The sequence below is a fragment of the Herpailurus yagouaroundi genome, unplaced genomic scaffold (genome assembly GCF_014898765.1).
Source record: "Herpailurus yagouaroundi ecotype Mexico unplaced genomic scaffold, PumYag 183, whole genome shotgun sequence".
Taxonomy (NCBI): Eukaryota; Metazoa; Chordata; class Mammalia; order Carnivora; family Felidae; genus Herpailurus; species Herpailurus yagouaroundi.
This window is the reverse complement of record NW_024412414.1, coordinates 5,992,274-6,007,250: the sequence shown is the minus strand read 5'-3', so window position 1 is coordinate 6,007,250 and position 14,977 is coordinate 5,992,274. Positions and strand designations below refer to the sequence as shown.

Sequence of the window (14,977 nt, the reverse complement as noted above, 5' to 3'; positions counted from 1 at the left end):
AAATAAAATAAAATAAAATAAAATAAAATAAAATAAAATAAAATAAAATAAAACAAGGTAGAGAAGGGGACCCTTCACCTGAAATCCCACACTAGTAAGCACTGGAAGGAAGACTCCCCAGTATATCTCCCCAGGATCTGCTCAGTATCAGTCTCACTTCCTCAAGGGCTAGTGTCTGAGCCCTCAAGACTCAGGTCTGAATCTTCAGCTTCTGCCCAGGAAACAGGTGTAGCCTGATGCCCTGATTAGAAACACCCACTGCTGGCTTTTGCCCAGCCCAGCTCCCTACTCATGTGTCCTTCATAAGAAGTCTGGCACAGGACAAAATAGCTCTACTCTGCCTCCGATTTGCTGTGTGACCGGGAGCAAGTACCTTCCCCTCTCTGGACCCCTGAACCCTTTCTTCAAGGCATGACCACAGGCTGCACCTTGGAGCCAGGCTGGTTTGCTGAGTCCTCATAGCAATCCTCACCCCACACTGCCCCAGCCTGACATCCCACAGGTGCTCAGTACATGTCGAATGATAATTGCCCTGGCCACTAAGGCAAACACTAGGTTAACGGGGAGGGCTGGTTAAAGCCAGGAGTCTGTGGTTTCTGGAAGAGAGCAAAGCTAAGTGATTCAGCTGAATGAAGGGAGACTTCTGCTTCCATGGGAAGGTTGTATTTTAGACTGTTGGGAGCAGGAGTGATTATATTTAAAAATGGGACATTTTTGCAGAAAGGGTGAAAGCAAACCCCTCCATGTTTCCTTATAAGCATCTGACTCACCTGCATCCCAGTGTAGTGTTAAGAGCTTTTACCCTCAAACAAAAAGGTGTAAGTCAGTTGCCACCTCGGATCATCCCTCCTACTCTTTGCAAATGAGCTGCTGGAGACGTGTGCACTGAAGGCCAAGCTGCCAGGAGCCTGCAGCAGCCCAGTGGTGGCCACAAGCCCCAGGACCCAAGGTGCTCTCTGCTCTCCCAAGCTCCCTCCCCACAGACTACTCCATTCTACGCTCTCCTCCGGGCCTTCCTGACAGTGGCCAAGTTCAGACAACAGCCTCTGGCCACCCTCAGCCCTGACCTCCTCAGTCCTCCAATCTGGAAGTGCATTCCCTGCCTACAGAAACCACCCAGGCTCCCAGGTCAAATCAGAAAGTGTGCATCTGGGCTCCCTTCCTTTCCCCCACCCCCACTCCTCCCCAGCACAAGCAACAAACAGTCTCTAGTCTCAGGCATCCCCAGCCCCTCTACCTTCTGGGGCACCCACCTCTCTACTTTGAGGCTCACCACCTCCACCAGGCAAGGGGTTCAGGAACTCTACATCACATCCCCCGAAGCCCCAGCCACCACATACTGTGTGTTTGGGCTGACTTGAATTTAAAGTCAAGTTCAACGCAAATTTAAAGCGGTGGGAGCTTTAGACTTGAGTTCTTCTTTTTTTTAAGTGTTTATTTATTTTTGAGAGAGAGCATGCAAGCGGGCCAGGGGCAGAAAAAGAAAGGGACAGAAGACCTGACGCAGGCTCTGGGCTGACAGCAGCGATGACGATGTGGGGCCTGAACTCACGAACTGTGAGATCATGACCAGAGTCCAAGTCTGGCGCTCACCCGACTGAGCCACCCAGCCGCCCCACACCTGCGTTCTTAAGTTTATTCCACCACTGGCTAACCATGTGGGAAAGTCACCTGAACCTCAGTTTTCTCATCCATAATAATGAACCTTACGCCCCATTTGTAGCCCCAGGACTGTGCTAAAGACTTGGCGCGCATTTTCTCATTTCATTCCCTTACTGCCTGATGAGAGCCGGCAGTTTCATCACGGTCATTTTACAGAAGAGTAAGCCAAGGCTTAAGGAAGTTAAGCCCCCAAATCCCTTGATAATGGAGCCATGACTCAAACCCAGCTCTGCAGGATTCCAAGGCCCACCTCTCCCGCATGAGACCCCTAGAGCCCTGGACGTGCAGAGACAGCGAGGCAAGGACGCCGGACGCCGCACTCCCCACCCCGCCCCCCGCCAGTTCCCCACCAGCGCTACCTTCCTTGGGCGCATTGGCGTCCCAGACGCTCCACATCTGAACGAAGAAGAATGGCGTCCAGCACACGATGAAGGCCAGCACGATAATGAAGGTCATCTTGACGGTGCGGATCTTGGCCTTGGAAATGAGCTTCACGCTGCTGACGCGTGCCAGAGCCGCGCGCCCAGCGCTGCCCGCCGCCGCCGCGCCCTCCTGCCCCTCCGCCGCCGCCGCCGCGGTCTTGAGCCGCAAGTTCTGCCAGATCTTGAAGCTGATGAGGCCGTAGCAGACGGCGAGCACGATGACAGGCACGATATAGACCGCGAGCGTGATCCACGTGATGTAGGCCTTGGGCCCCCAGGGCTGGATGAAGACGGCCCAGCAGTCGAAGACGCCGTCGGCCACCTCGCGCAGCGAGAAGATGTGCACTTGCGGCGCGCTGGCCACCAGGCACCCCAGCCACGTGGCGAGCACCGCCAGGCGGTCCGCGCGGCGACGCAGCGCCCGCAGCGGCTGGCAGATGGCCAGGCAGCGGTCGAGAGACATGAGCAGCAGCAAGTAGGTGGAGGCGAACATGCCCACCACCTGCAGGTACTTGACCAGGCGGCACAGCAGGTCGGGCCCGTAGAAGCGGAAAGTGATGTCCCAGAGCAGTTGCGGCAGCACCTGGAACACTGCCACCACCAGGTCGGCTATACTCAGGTGCTTCATGAAAAAGAAAAGGCGCGAGTGCTTGTGGCGCGTGGTGCGCAGCGCCAGTAGCACGCACGCGTTGCCGCTCAGCGCCAGGAAGAGAATGAGGCACAGCACGGCCACCTCCACGCGCGCCAGGGCCTCGTTGCGCTGCGGGGGCCCGGCGGTGCGGTTGCCCTCGGCTCCCGGCGGCGCCTCGCTGCCATTGACCGCCTCCGCGCTCCAGTTGGCCGCAAGCGCGCCCTCCATGCCCGTGGCTGCCGCGCGCCCCTGGCCTTAGAGCCCTTTAAGGAATGGCGCTGCGGGACGGGACCCGACGCGCAATCCGGCGTGCCTGGGGGCTCCTCGGGTTCCACTGCCTGAGACCCCTCGGACCGATCTGCTGGGTCGGAGCCTGAAACAAACCCAGAGGGCCGTGAGAAGACCAAGCACTTCTCTCCCGACGCACTGGCGGTTCAGTTGTCCCCTTCCCAGGAAGCCCAAATTATTTGGGACTAGGAGTACAACGGCCGGCCCGGGGGTTGTTCAGCCGCCACCCCAGAAATCCCCGCTTGAGGTACCTCCTCTGAGCCACTGGAAATGAGCGGGAATCTACCAGACTGCCAGCTCCTTGAAAAGGGAGGGTCGGAATCAGCCACTTTCCTCCGGGACTGGGCCTCCCAAAACAGTCTACCTCTCCCAGAGATTCCCAAACTAGCTACCCGCCACGCCACCCCCACCCCCACCCCAGCACATCCATCTTCCGCGAGACGCCCCAAACAGCCATCTCTCCTAGTAAAGGTTACTGCAGTTATTTTCCCCCCGGAGATCCCCCAAACAATTACTTGCCTGGGAAACCCCAGCTCAGGACCACCCCTCTCCAACCTCCTAAGATCCCTCCTCACCCCGGACTCCCACAATAAGTGCTTCCGTGGAACCCCAATCCAGCGGTCCCTCCTGGAAGAACTCCGGTCTCAATACCTACCCCTCCGGACTCCCAACTGCTGTTCCCACTAGCCCTCCCATGAGGATCCTTCAGAGCCCAGCAGCGTCAGCAAGCCAACGCGCGCCTCAGCCCTCGACAGTTAAGGGTTGTGCATCTTGCTCCTGAGAAGTCTCATCCCAGGCTCTGGGAGCACCGGGCGTGCCTCCAGGTGCCAGAGTCGCGAGGCACCCCACCACCTCCACTAGGGTTCCAATGGCTCCACCAGCCCCAGTCAACCCGTCCACCCGTATGCAAGACCCAACTACCTGCACCCAGTCCTCGAGCTGGCCTAAAGTTGGCTCCCTGGGGAAACTGCACCGCCGCGGACAGCTCCAAAGACGCGTGCGCTCCCAACCCAGACTGGGGTGGCTGCTGGCGGCACCCAGTCTGATACTTTGGTGAGGTCTCAGATTCTGAAACCTCAGCTGGAATCCCGTCGCCCGCACCTAACCGGTCCCTGGATAGGCACAGAAGGCGAGCGAGGAGAGCAGCCGAGGCTGTGCGCGCTGACAGCGTCAGATGAGGCGCTGTCTGCTGGTGGCCCGCTTTTCTGCAGCGGGGACCCGGGCTGCACCACCACAGGAGTCCGCTGGGAGGCGCGAAGGGCCGCCCCCCCGCGACCCCCGCAGAGCCGAGTTACTCGCCCAGCGATTGCCCCAGAGCGGTAACAGGCTTATTTCAAAGTAGCTTAAAACAGCAAGAGGGACGGAGCTCGTAAATAACCTGCTTGGTTTCTTCCTTTCTTGGTTTATAAGCTCCTGACTCTCAGGCAAATGGGAGGTTTGAATAGCGGTGTTTTCCCCTGAGTGGATGGTGATGAAGTTACAAAAGCATTTAACTGATACTTCCCAAACATCAGGTTAATTTCGGCGCTTTTATTTTTCCCCTCCCGGGAGCTTGTTCTACTGGATTTAGCAGTGGATTCAAGTAAATCCTTAGTTTGCAATACTTTTGTTCCTATTCCCATTCCTGAGGAATGAGAAACGCCTTCTATTCTAATCAACGCTGGCAGAGGGCTTCATTCTTTAGGTAGCTTTAAGGAAATATCTCAAGAAAAGAAAAGAATCTATCTTCATTTCAAAGTGCTTCTCTCAGTCTGTGGCCAGAAGCCATTTCTGCCTCTTTGCCACACTTCAAAATTAAAACCCAACATGATGCCAAAGGAAACTGAAATGGTAAGGACAGCTTCTTCTGACTCCAAACTCCTTTCCTGTTCTAAAATCAGGCTGTTGTTGTTGTTGTTGTTGTTGTTGTTGTTGTTGTTGTTGTTGTTTCTTTCAAGTGACTTTACAGAGGCCAAGAATGAAGACGGGGAAAACCAGGTGAGGATTCAAAAATGAACAAGGCTCTTTAAAATTTAAATGCATACTTCGTCCTGACATTTCATTTCTCTCTCTTTTAATTATGTGGAGAGAATTGAGTTAGCCAAGGACTGGGTTTGCTGAATCCACAATTATAGCCCTGTGCCAAGACATCCTAGGGACAAACCATTCCTCTGTACTGGTCCCAAGGTTCTTAGAGTTGAATGAGCATTCCAGGATGGGCCTGGGGATTCCAGCAGCATTGGAAAAGGATGATAGCTGTCTTTCTTGCCCTTTGGGAGCTAGCTGCATCATAATGTTGTTACAAAACAAAATTCAAGCGAATAGATTGTAAAGATCTTACTGGCTTTATTCAGCAATTCGTAAATCAAACGGCCTCCCATCTAATAGATGAAAAGGGGCCAGCCCCAAGGAGCTTTACGAAGTGAAAGACTTTTATAGGCAGAAGGAAGCCCCGGAACACAGAATATGGAAGTTTTACAGGCTACAGAGTGACTGGTTATCGCAAGGTTACTTTCCCGATAGGGGACGGCAGGGATCTGTTGGACAGATTGTTCTCTAGTGCCCATCAGGCAGTTCCTGACTGACTGGTTTGAAACTCCATCTCTGGAAGAGGTGAAACTGAAACTCAGTTTGGTGATGTGGGGCTTAGCATATGCAACTCCATTTTGGGTCTGTTGTCTTTTTTTTAATGTCATTTATTTTGAGAGAGAGAGAGAGAGAGTACATGGGGGAGGGGCAGAGAGAAAGAGGGAGAGAGAGAATCCCAAGCAGGCTCTGCACTGTCAGCAAAAAGCCAACATGGGGCTGGATCTCATGAACTGTTAGATCATGACCTGAACAGAAACCAGGAGTCACTGACTGAGCCACCCAGGTGCCCCATGGGTCTGTTGTCTTGTTTTTAACAACATTAGCAACTAGCCTTTGTCACACAAATTACAGATTAAAGTTACAAACTACTCAGGTGAGCATTAAGTGATCTTGACTTGCTCCCTGGGCCTCAGTTTCCCCATATGTAAAATGAGAGGGCTGGTCAAAAGAGCCAGTCTCTGAGATCTCACCCTTCTGGTTTTCTGGAGTTTGATGATGTACGCCATCTGAGAACCTTATTCTAGAAGGTAAACCACATCTGCCCCACCCCATGATGGGATGAGGAAGGGTTTGCCCCAAGCACCCCTGATGGGATATATTATACTTACCCATCACCTTTCTTATAGTACATACCTATCTATAAAATGTGTTGAGAAAATGATTAATGGATTCCCCAAGAACATCCCTCAGTAAATTAATCACTAGAGTCAGACCCTTGCTTCCCAGAATAGTATTTGTGTAAATCTGGCTGAAGGGGGGGGGGGCTCTATGTGAGAAAGCATGTCATTGTCACTCATACACATGGCCCATTCTTCCTGAGAGAAAGCAATGACAAAGATAAAGCATGATACTTCTAATTCCACAAACATGACAATTGACAATGGATGTGACAACACACCCCCTATTAAGGAATTGGCATAAATAGATGCATCTTCCATTTGTAGATGCTTTTGGCCTAGGTGAGGACACAACAAGACATAACCAGAGAGAAAAAGCATTTGGGGGGAATAACTGAGCTTGGAATAAAAGCAGACTGTTCTTTTGCAGAAGAAAAGGTTTATTGAGAATCAGGAGCTTTGGAAGCTGTGACTGACTTTTTTTTGAAGTAGGGCCCTGAGGAGCAGAGTCATTTCAAAGTGGTTGTTAGCCTCCAAACAAGCAGAACAATTGGAATTCTCATGTTGTCTCTCTTACAGATGAGGAAACTGAGGTTCAGAGAGGGTAAGGGGCTTGGTGCAGGCACACAGCTGGTTCAAGACCAGCATGGCCGCAAGAAAGCATGAGAAAAACCTAGAGAGGTCTGCCAGAGTCAGGCCACCGAGGCTGACAGCCTTGTTAAGGGACTTTGCGCTCTCTGAGTGCAGGGACACTGGGAGCCAGGGAGAGGCGGGCGGTTACTGGTTACCCGGTTACCTGATGCAGATTGGATAAGAGATAATGCATTTGCATCAGCTGGAGGAAGGACTGGAAGGGGGCAAGTGGCAGGAGGCAAATGGAATAAGAGCCCACTGAGAATGGGGCTCGCCTGAACAGCAAGATGTCCAGGTTGACATGGCAATAACAGGTGACGTGCCCAAGGTCCCACTGCCATCAGAAATGAAGCCAGACCGTGGCACCTGGGTTGCTGAGTCAGCTGAGCGTCCGACTTTGACTCAGGTCATGGTTTGTGAGTTCAAGCCCCACACTGAGCTCTCTACTGTCACACAGACCCTGCTGCAGATCCTCTGTCCCCCCTCTCTGCCCCTCCCTTTCTTGTGCTCTCTCGAAAATAAATAAAACTTTTAAAAAATAATAAGATAAAAGAAAATAAAAAGAAATTAAGCCACACCAAAACTCTAGTCTTTGCATAGACCAAGCCACCTCCTGTGTCACGAAAGGCCTGACTGAGCAGCACTGAAATGGTTCTGGAGATAAAAACTGGAAGGATCTTTTGGGGAAGGAGAGGGCAAGGGGGTGTGGTCTGAGGAAAGGAGATAGACATGGGACTTGAACCAGTCCCTAGGGACACCCTAAGAAAACCAAGCTTTCTTTTCCCATCTGCCACCACTGCCTGGGTCTATCTGTCCATCTCCGGTAGGAAGAAGGAACCTACGGGAAATTCCAGTGACTCAACAGCCTCCAAACACAAACACTGTCCCAAGCCCCAGGCAGCCCCATCTGTCCTCCTCCTCCACCAATTCCAACAGCCTACTTGATTCCTTTTTATAATTTTTTTTTTTAAAAAGGCATTTCTTCCCAGAGGGGCACCCAACAAAACATCCTTTCTTCTTGGAATGTTGACACGTTTTGACAAAATGTACGATTTCCTGAGCTCTGTTATGCACATTCATTCAGTAAGTATTTTCTCAGCACCTGCTATGTGCCCAGTTGGTGACCCTGAATCACAGCACCCAGAGGCAGTGCTGAGTCTGGAGTTGAACTCTACCCACCAGGGCTCCTGAGGAGGGTGAGAAAATCAAGACAAGCATGACAGGGATTCCTGTCTGAATTCAGAGTTCCGATTCCACCAGGAACACACTGCCTTATACGACCAGGGGCAAGCCCCCACCTCCCTGGTCTCCATTTGCTCTCCTTAAAATGAGAGTACTGGACAATCTCTAAGATCTCTTACTGTTCTATCTGAAACTTTACTTATTATTTTTTGAGAGAGAGAGCAAGCAGGGGAGGGGCAAAGAGACAGAGAGAAAGAATCCTAAGCAGGCTCCAAGCTGTCAGCGCAGAGCCCAACGTAGAGTTCGAACTCACAAGCCGTGAGATCATGACCTGAGCCCCAACCGAGAGTCGGATGTGTAACTGACTGAGCCATCCAGGCGCTCCCTATCTGTCATTTTCTAAGTCTTGGCAGCAAAACACACACAGCCAAGCAGTGGGCACAGAACAGATTGTGTGGTGAGCATCCTCAGGGCACAGAGGTGACTGTGTGCACACAGTCTGGTACTCAAGGAAGAGTGATTACGGACTGTACCGGAAAGACTATGGTGCTCCGCCAGGACACGAAGTCTTCAACAACTGAAATACCATTTTTCACCTATCAGACTGGTGAGAATGAACAAGAAAAAGACCCCGGGGGGTGGGGACCTGACGCTCTCACACACTGCTGACGGGAATGCATTTCGGAATAGCCTCCTTAGAAGGAAATGGGACAGTCTGTATGAAAAGCCTTGAAAACTTGGGTACTCTTTGACACAGTGATTAATCCTCCTACTGACATAACTTAAGGACACAGTTGGGCAAGAAGGCAAAGAAATATGTATACAGATGTCAATCAAACATTATGCTAACAGTGAAACAGGACAAATGGAACAAGACTGTTATATACCTCCAGTGAAAAGTGACAGAAAGGTTAAAAATGACAGGGGGGATCTGTGTTAGTTGACACAGAACGGGTGCGTGTGTGTGTGTGTGTGTGTGTGTGTGTGTGTGTGTGTCTGTCTGAGAGAGAGAGGAAGAAGATGGTGGAGGAGGAGGAGGATGGGGAGGGGGGAGGGGAGGGAAGGAGGAGGGAGAGAGGGGAAGGTGAGGAAGGAGGAGGAGAATTCTCTCTAAAGGATGTTACAAACACACCAACAGCAGTTATCTCTGGTATTTGCAGCACGTATGGATTATTTTTGCAACATGAAAGGGAATTCTATTCCCAAAAAGCCTTACCCCAGACTGATGTGAATAACTCCAGCCTCCACTTTCTGCTTCACCTTTGCTGTGCAAAGTGTTCTCCCTAACATACTGGAGAAGTCAGGGCACTCCCTGCAAGCCTCCAGTGGGGGCTGGGCAGCTAGTTTGTGTCCTGGTCCTGCAGCGGGGACCCCCTTGGAAGGCCTCAGAGGGAACAGAACAGCTGCTTCTTCCTGCCCCACCCCCAGCTCTTCCTGTAGCTGTCAAGCACACAGCACTTTCTCTCCACCTGTAAGGTGCTTGTGACACTTCATCAACAGCATCCTAAAGGGCCACGCTCCAGCAACACGTCCTCACCAGAAAGATGCACCATCCAGGACGGGACAGCCAGGGTCCCTCAGCCTGTACTCTTGGAGGCAGCCCACGTGCAGGAGCTTTTCCCTAAGAGCAACATCCCAGAGCTGAGCCAGGAGACCCAATGAGGGCAGGACCCCAGGATTCCAGGGCACTAGGACTAGGAAGAACAGACACACATCTACATACATTTCCACAGGACAGGTCTGAGGCGTGGAAAGGAGGAAGGGCTTACCTGATGTTACCCAGTGAAACACAGGCTGAGCTGTGACCCATACGCCAGGCTTGGGGTGCTGAGTAAGCTCCCTGCTGACCAGACCGTCTCTCCAACATGGCATAAACACCACACAGTTCCAGTCCCCAGCACACTCTTAATTCCACCCCACAGTCCCTTGCAAGCCCCTGGCCCACCCGCCTGCCTCCTCTGCTTCCCGCAGCAGGCCCAGTTCCGTGCACAGGACCCCAGACACTCCCTGCCCTCAAGCAGGCTGTCCCCTCCTGGTAGTACCCTTCCTGCTCATCCCCTTGTCAAATCCGACACCTTGCCCACTTTACAAATGGAGAAAATGAGGCACATGACAAAAAGCGACTGCCCAAGATTGCCCCGTTAACTGGTGTCACAACAGATCTCTGCTCCTTCCTAGTCTGTTGCTCCTTTTCTGAGAACTGAGTTCTGGAACTCTGGACGTGGGTGCAAGAGACTGGACAGCCACTCCCTCTGCTACCTCCCAAATGGATGCTGCTAAACCCCCAGCTCTCCTGAGGTCTCCTCATCTCTGCCTTTGGGTTCCCGTAAAGTTCAAGGCTGGCAGAGGAGGACTCAATGAACTGTCTCACGCAGGCTCACTTTAGGTAGACGCATGGCCCCTAGAACCAGAGTTGTGCGGAGGGACGAGGCAGGCCTACATTCAAGTCTCGATGCTGCCACATACCCACGGTGTTACCCTGAGATACAGCCCCAGCCTCTCTGTGCCTCACTTAACTCAACTAACAAGCGATGATGGAGATAACAGCCATGTGCTCCAGTGACTACGGCTACATAACAAATTGCCCCAAAAGGTAGTACTTTAAAACAACATTTATTTTGCTCATGAAATGATGGTTTGGGCAGCACTTGGCCAGGATAGCCCAACTCTGCTTCATTCAACATCGGCTGGAACAACTCAAAGGCTGGGGTTGGAATCATTTATGGCTCATAAAGGCCAGGTCTCACGCGGGTAGTGGTTGGTTCTGGAGGGTCGTAGTTGGGGCTGCAGTCAGAGCGCCTGTGAATGAGCTCCTAGGCTGCCTCGCACATGGTAGCTGAGTTCCATACGCAAGTATCATGTGTGTGAGAGAGAGAGAGAGACAGAGAGAGGGAAAGATCCGGAAGGCAGCTGCAGCTGTGTCACCAGAAGTCACAGTGCATCCCTCCACCACATTCTTTTCAATGAGGCAGTAACGAAGTCCCACCCACATTCAGGAGGAGGGGAACTGGGCTCTGCCTCTTTCAGGGGGAGGCGCCGGGGGCAAATGAGACCAAAAGCATTGCTGTGCCATTTGTGGAAAATACGCAATCACACCAGGTTACTAAGTTCTTCAAGAAGATCTGATGAAACAAGAGCTAGAACGGCGCCTGGCCCGTGGTGGGTACCAGCAGCTGTCAGGGGGTCGCTGCCTACAAGGATGCCCAGAAGTCTGGACACTGCAGCTTAGAAACCAATGGTCGCGTCCAGAAGATCAAGCTGGAACCTGTCCTCTCTACCCCAAGCCAAGATGCTTGAGGCTCCCTTCACAGTCCCCTTCATTTGAGTGAGCCAGGGCCTGCTTATGACAGGAGCACCAGAAAACCCTGTTAGTGAGAATTTCCTCCATGTGCCCCTACCCCACATACCCATCACACCCCAAAATTTTTGCTGAAGGTCCCAGATTAGTAGCCAAGGGTACTGGTCCTCAAGAAATCACACAGTCCAAAACAAGACACCAAGTACTGAGGCAAGCCGGTTAGAAGAAATGAGAACAGAAACTTCTGCAAGCTGCAGGGTCAGTGGAGACCACAAGGCCACTTCTGCAGAGGGAGGTGCACATGCATTTTAGGCCAGCAGAAACAGTCCCCAGCATTGTCACTCCTGGCCCACCAAACTGTGATTATGGGGGCGGGGGGGACTCTGTCCTCTCTTAATGAGTCTCCCCCTGCCCCTGCCAGTAAAGATCACATCACTCAAATTCCAGCTGAAAAGAGCCATGAATATTACTGCTCCCAGAGTGCTTTTAATTTGACCTCACAGTGCATTTCTAATGGGGGAAAATCTGGCAAGTGACAGAGAAGACCAGCAAGGGCGCTGCCTTACCCCTCTGAGCTGGCATGGAGACATCCCAGCAGTCCCGAGCACCTAGCTCAGCATGGAAAGGTCAGCAGGAACCAGAACAAAGACAGCATGCTGGGGCCAGAAAGGACTCTAGAAATCCTATCTTATATCCCCTTTATTTCTCAGAGAATAAAAGTGAGGTCAGAATAGGATAAAAAATGGCCCTGGTTTCTGCTAACTCCTTGCAGGGTTGGGGCCCCTAGGGCTGAAGCTGTGATTCATGCTCAGCAGGACAGCTCTGGGCAGTGAGCCCTATGGGGCCTGGGGCTGGGCACCTACTCCACATGAGTTGGTTCTGAGATTGCCTGGAACTCGGGGGCAGGGACCCTGAAATCCCTGGGTCCAGCCCTAGGAGGCAGGCCCAGTTACCTAAGTTGCAGGACCCAGCACCAAGGGAAAATGCAGAGTCCCTTGGTCCAACACTGTTGAGAATTTCATGACAGTGACACAAGAGCATTAAAGCAGGGACGGGGCCTTCTGAGGACGGGGCCTGTGCTGATGCATGGACTCCATGCCGGTGAAGCCAGCCGTCCCAGAGGCTCCTCTCACACCATCTAGTCCTCTATGCCTCTTCAGTATCTCTTGTAGCTGTCCCCATACCCAGTTTCCATGCCACCACTCCACTCCAAGCTGCCGTCACACACACTTCCCAGGCAGCTGCAAAACCTTCTGCCCCTCCCACCTGCTCTCCATACAGCAGCCAGAGTTGTTGTTTATTTTTTATTATTTTAATGTCTTTTTAAATTTACTTTTGAGAGAGAGCACATGAACAGGGGAGGGGCGGAGAGAGAGGGGGACAGAGGATCCCAAGCAGGCTCTGTGCTGACAGCAATGAGCTGATGCGTGGATCGAACTTGTGAACCATAAGATCATGACCAGAGCCCAAGGTGGGCACTCAACCAACTGAGCCACCCAGGAGCCCCCAGAGCTATTTTTTAAAATGTCACCTGTGAGGGGTGCCTGGGTGGCTCAGTCGGTTAAGCATCTGACTTCGGCTCAGGTCATGATCTCACAGTCTGTGGGTTTGAGCCCCATGTCAGGCTCTGTGCTGACAGCTTGGAGCCTGGATCCTGCTTCGGATTCTGTGTCTCCCTCTCTCTCTGCCCCTCCCCTGCTCACGCTCTCTCCCACTCTCAAAAGTAAATAAACCTAAAAAAATTTTTTTCAATGTCACATGTGATTGATGGTGTTTTGGGGTGATAGCAGGACGTTCGGAGCTGACAGTCAAGAAAGAATTCTTGAAGATGTCTTTGGCGCAAAAAGGTGATTTTATTAAAGCATGGGGACAGGACCCATGGGCAGAAAGCTGCACTGGGGTTGTGATGAGTAACTGATTATATACCCTCAGGTTGGGAGCGGTTTAGGAACAGTGTAAATCTGTGAGGAATTTTGGAAGCAAGGCCTCCAGGACCTCAGTCATGAGACCCTTCAGATGTACATCAGGGGGCCATAAGCTTAGAGTATGATTGCCAGCATATATCTTGGAGGAATTGAGATAAAGGAAGTTTCCAAAAGAATTTTCTATATGTTAAAGTAGATTTACAGGATCCTGGGGGGTCAGCACAATGTTAAGCCAAGATTCCCTTTCGCCCCTAGAAAAGTGTCATCATCAAGGCAGCTGAGCTAGAAGAAGGTCACTCTGCCTGTTTCTAGGACTTGTCAATGGGTGGTAAGGGAATTTAATTTTTCATTTGCCTTTGTTTCCCACATCACCATGAAAACACTTAAACCCCCTTACATCTTGATGAGGGTGATATTCGTACTCCAGGAAACAGAGTCTATAGGTTTCTGGAGATCAGGCTATGGCTAAGATTGCCTTTTTCTTGCAGTACTAATTTATCCATAAACTGAAGGAGACTCCTGTCCTGCATGACTGTGTCTCTATCAGTCAACCGTCTGCTTTCTTTCCTTTCCCTGTCCTTGGGCAGCCAGGAGTGTCCGAAGAATGTCACATCTGTCCCACCTGGGGGGGGGGGGGTGTGCTGGCTTGTGCTTTGCCCCCAGCTTGCCTTATGCTCCCTCATCATGATGACATCATCCTCCTGTTGATAACAGCCCAGTGTCCTCCCCAGCCCCAGGGATAAAGATCAGGTGCTTTGCCACAGCCCGTGGCACCCGAGTGGCCCAGCCCCTGCCACCAGGCCGCCTTGTCTTGAACCACCATCTTTCCAGTTCTCTGAGCTTCAGCCACTGCCAAGTTTGCTCCTGCTCATGCATCATACCCCAGCAGACCCACCACACCCTCCTGACCCCATCAGGACCTCGTGTGGTATTGCAGACCTCTCCTTCCCGGCACTTTGCACAGGTGTGATTTCACATGGGTGCGTGTGTTGGGGTGGGGGGCTGACCGATGCCTGTCCCCAAAGGCAGAAGCCAGGTCTGGTTGCCTTTACCATTGTCTCCCCATGCCTAGCATGTCATGTGTGCGCAAGTCACGTGATGAATGACCTGCCTAATACACCAATGGCCACAGATACGGAGGTCCTGGGACTGGCAGTAGGCCTGGCATTATGCAGTCTTCTCAACTGCAGCAAGGAGACAAGGATACCTTCCCTTGTCGAATGTTGTAAGGATGCGAGAGTGTACAAAAAGCACCTGTCATGAGAGAGATTCTCAGTAAGCGCCTATTGAGTGTTTGTGGGGGGTCACAGTAAGGCCTGGGGCAGGGGCAATTCTCTCTTGCATCCCTTCTCCCAGGTGTCTGGGATTCTAGGAAGAAGCTCTTGGAATCCCTTATCTCTACTGCCAGGTTAGAGAGTCAATGCCATTTTCCTTCTTGAGGAATATGCATTTAAAGAGGGACTTCTGGTAAATGAACTTGAGTCGCAAAAGTCCCCTCAGTCAAGCATAGTATGTGGGTGGGGCAAGGGAAGTTCAAATCCAGCCCTGGCAGTGGGGGGGAAGCTAGTTCCAAACCCAGGTCATATTCTACATCAGATTGCCTCTTGGGGTTAATGTTTAACCCAAATTAAGTAATTTTGGCCTCAGTTAGGTTTAGCCTAAACCCTACCTCGAATCTAACTTATCTAACTTCCGGTATGGAGTGGAGCAGGGTGGACACCCGACCCCACCCATGCGCACAGAAATACCCC

At 51.8% G+C, this 14,977-nt stretch overlaps 1 protein-coding gene across 3 annotated transcripts in view; it reads right to left on the bottom strand.

Annotated features, from left to right (window-relative positions):
* The window catches only part of OXTR (oxytocin receptor), a 24,525-nt gene extending 20,283 nt beyond the window's left edge, over nucleotides 1–4,242 (bottom strand). The window contains exons 1-2 of one of the 3 annotated variants that reach the window (XR_005795664.1): nucleotides 3,925–4,242; nucleotides 2,022–3,088 (exon numbers count right to left, since the gene is read on the bottom strand). Coding sequence is in view for 2 of the 3 variants with exons in the window: in XM_040492094.1 (XP_040348028.1) it covers nucleotides 2,022–2,943 (922 nt within the window). In the remaining variant the exon portion in view is untranslated. Of the gene's footprint in view, nucleotides 1–2,021 lie in introns of all 3 variants that reach the window. The other 2 variants (XM_040492094.1, XM_040492095.1) reach the window with 2 other exon arrangements.
* Between the last annotated feature and the right edge of the window lie 10,735 nt (nucleotides 4,243–14,977).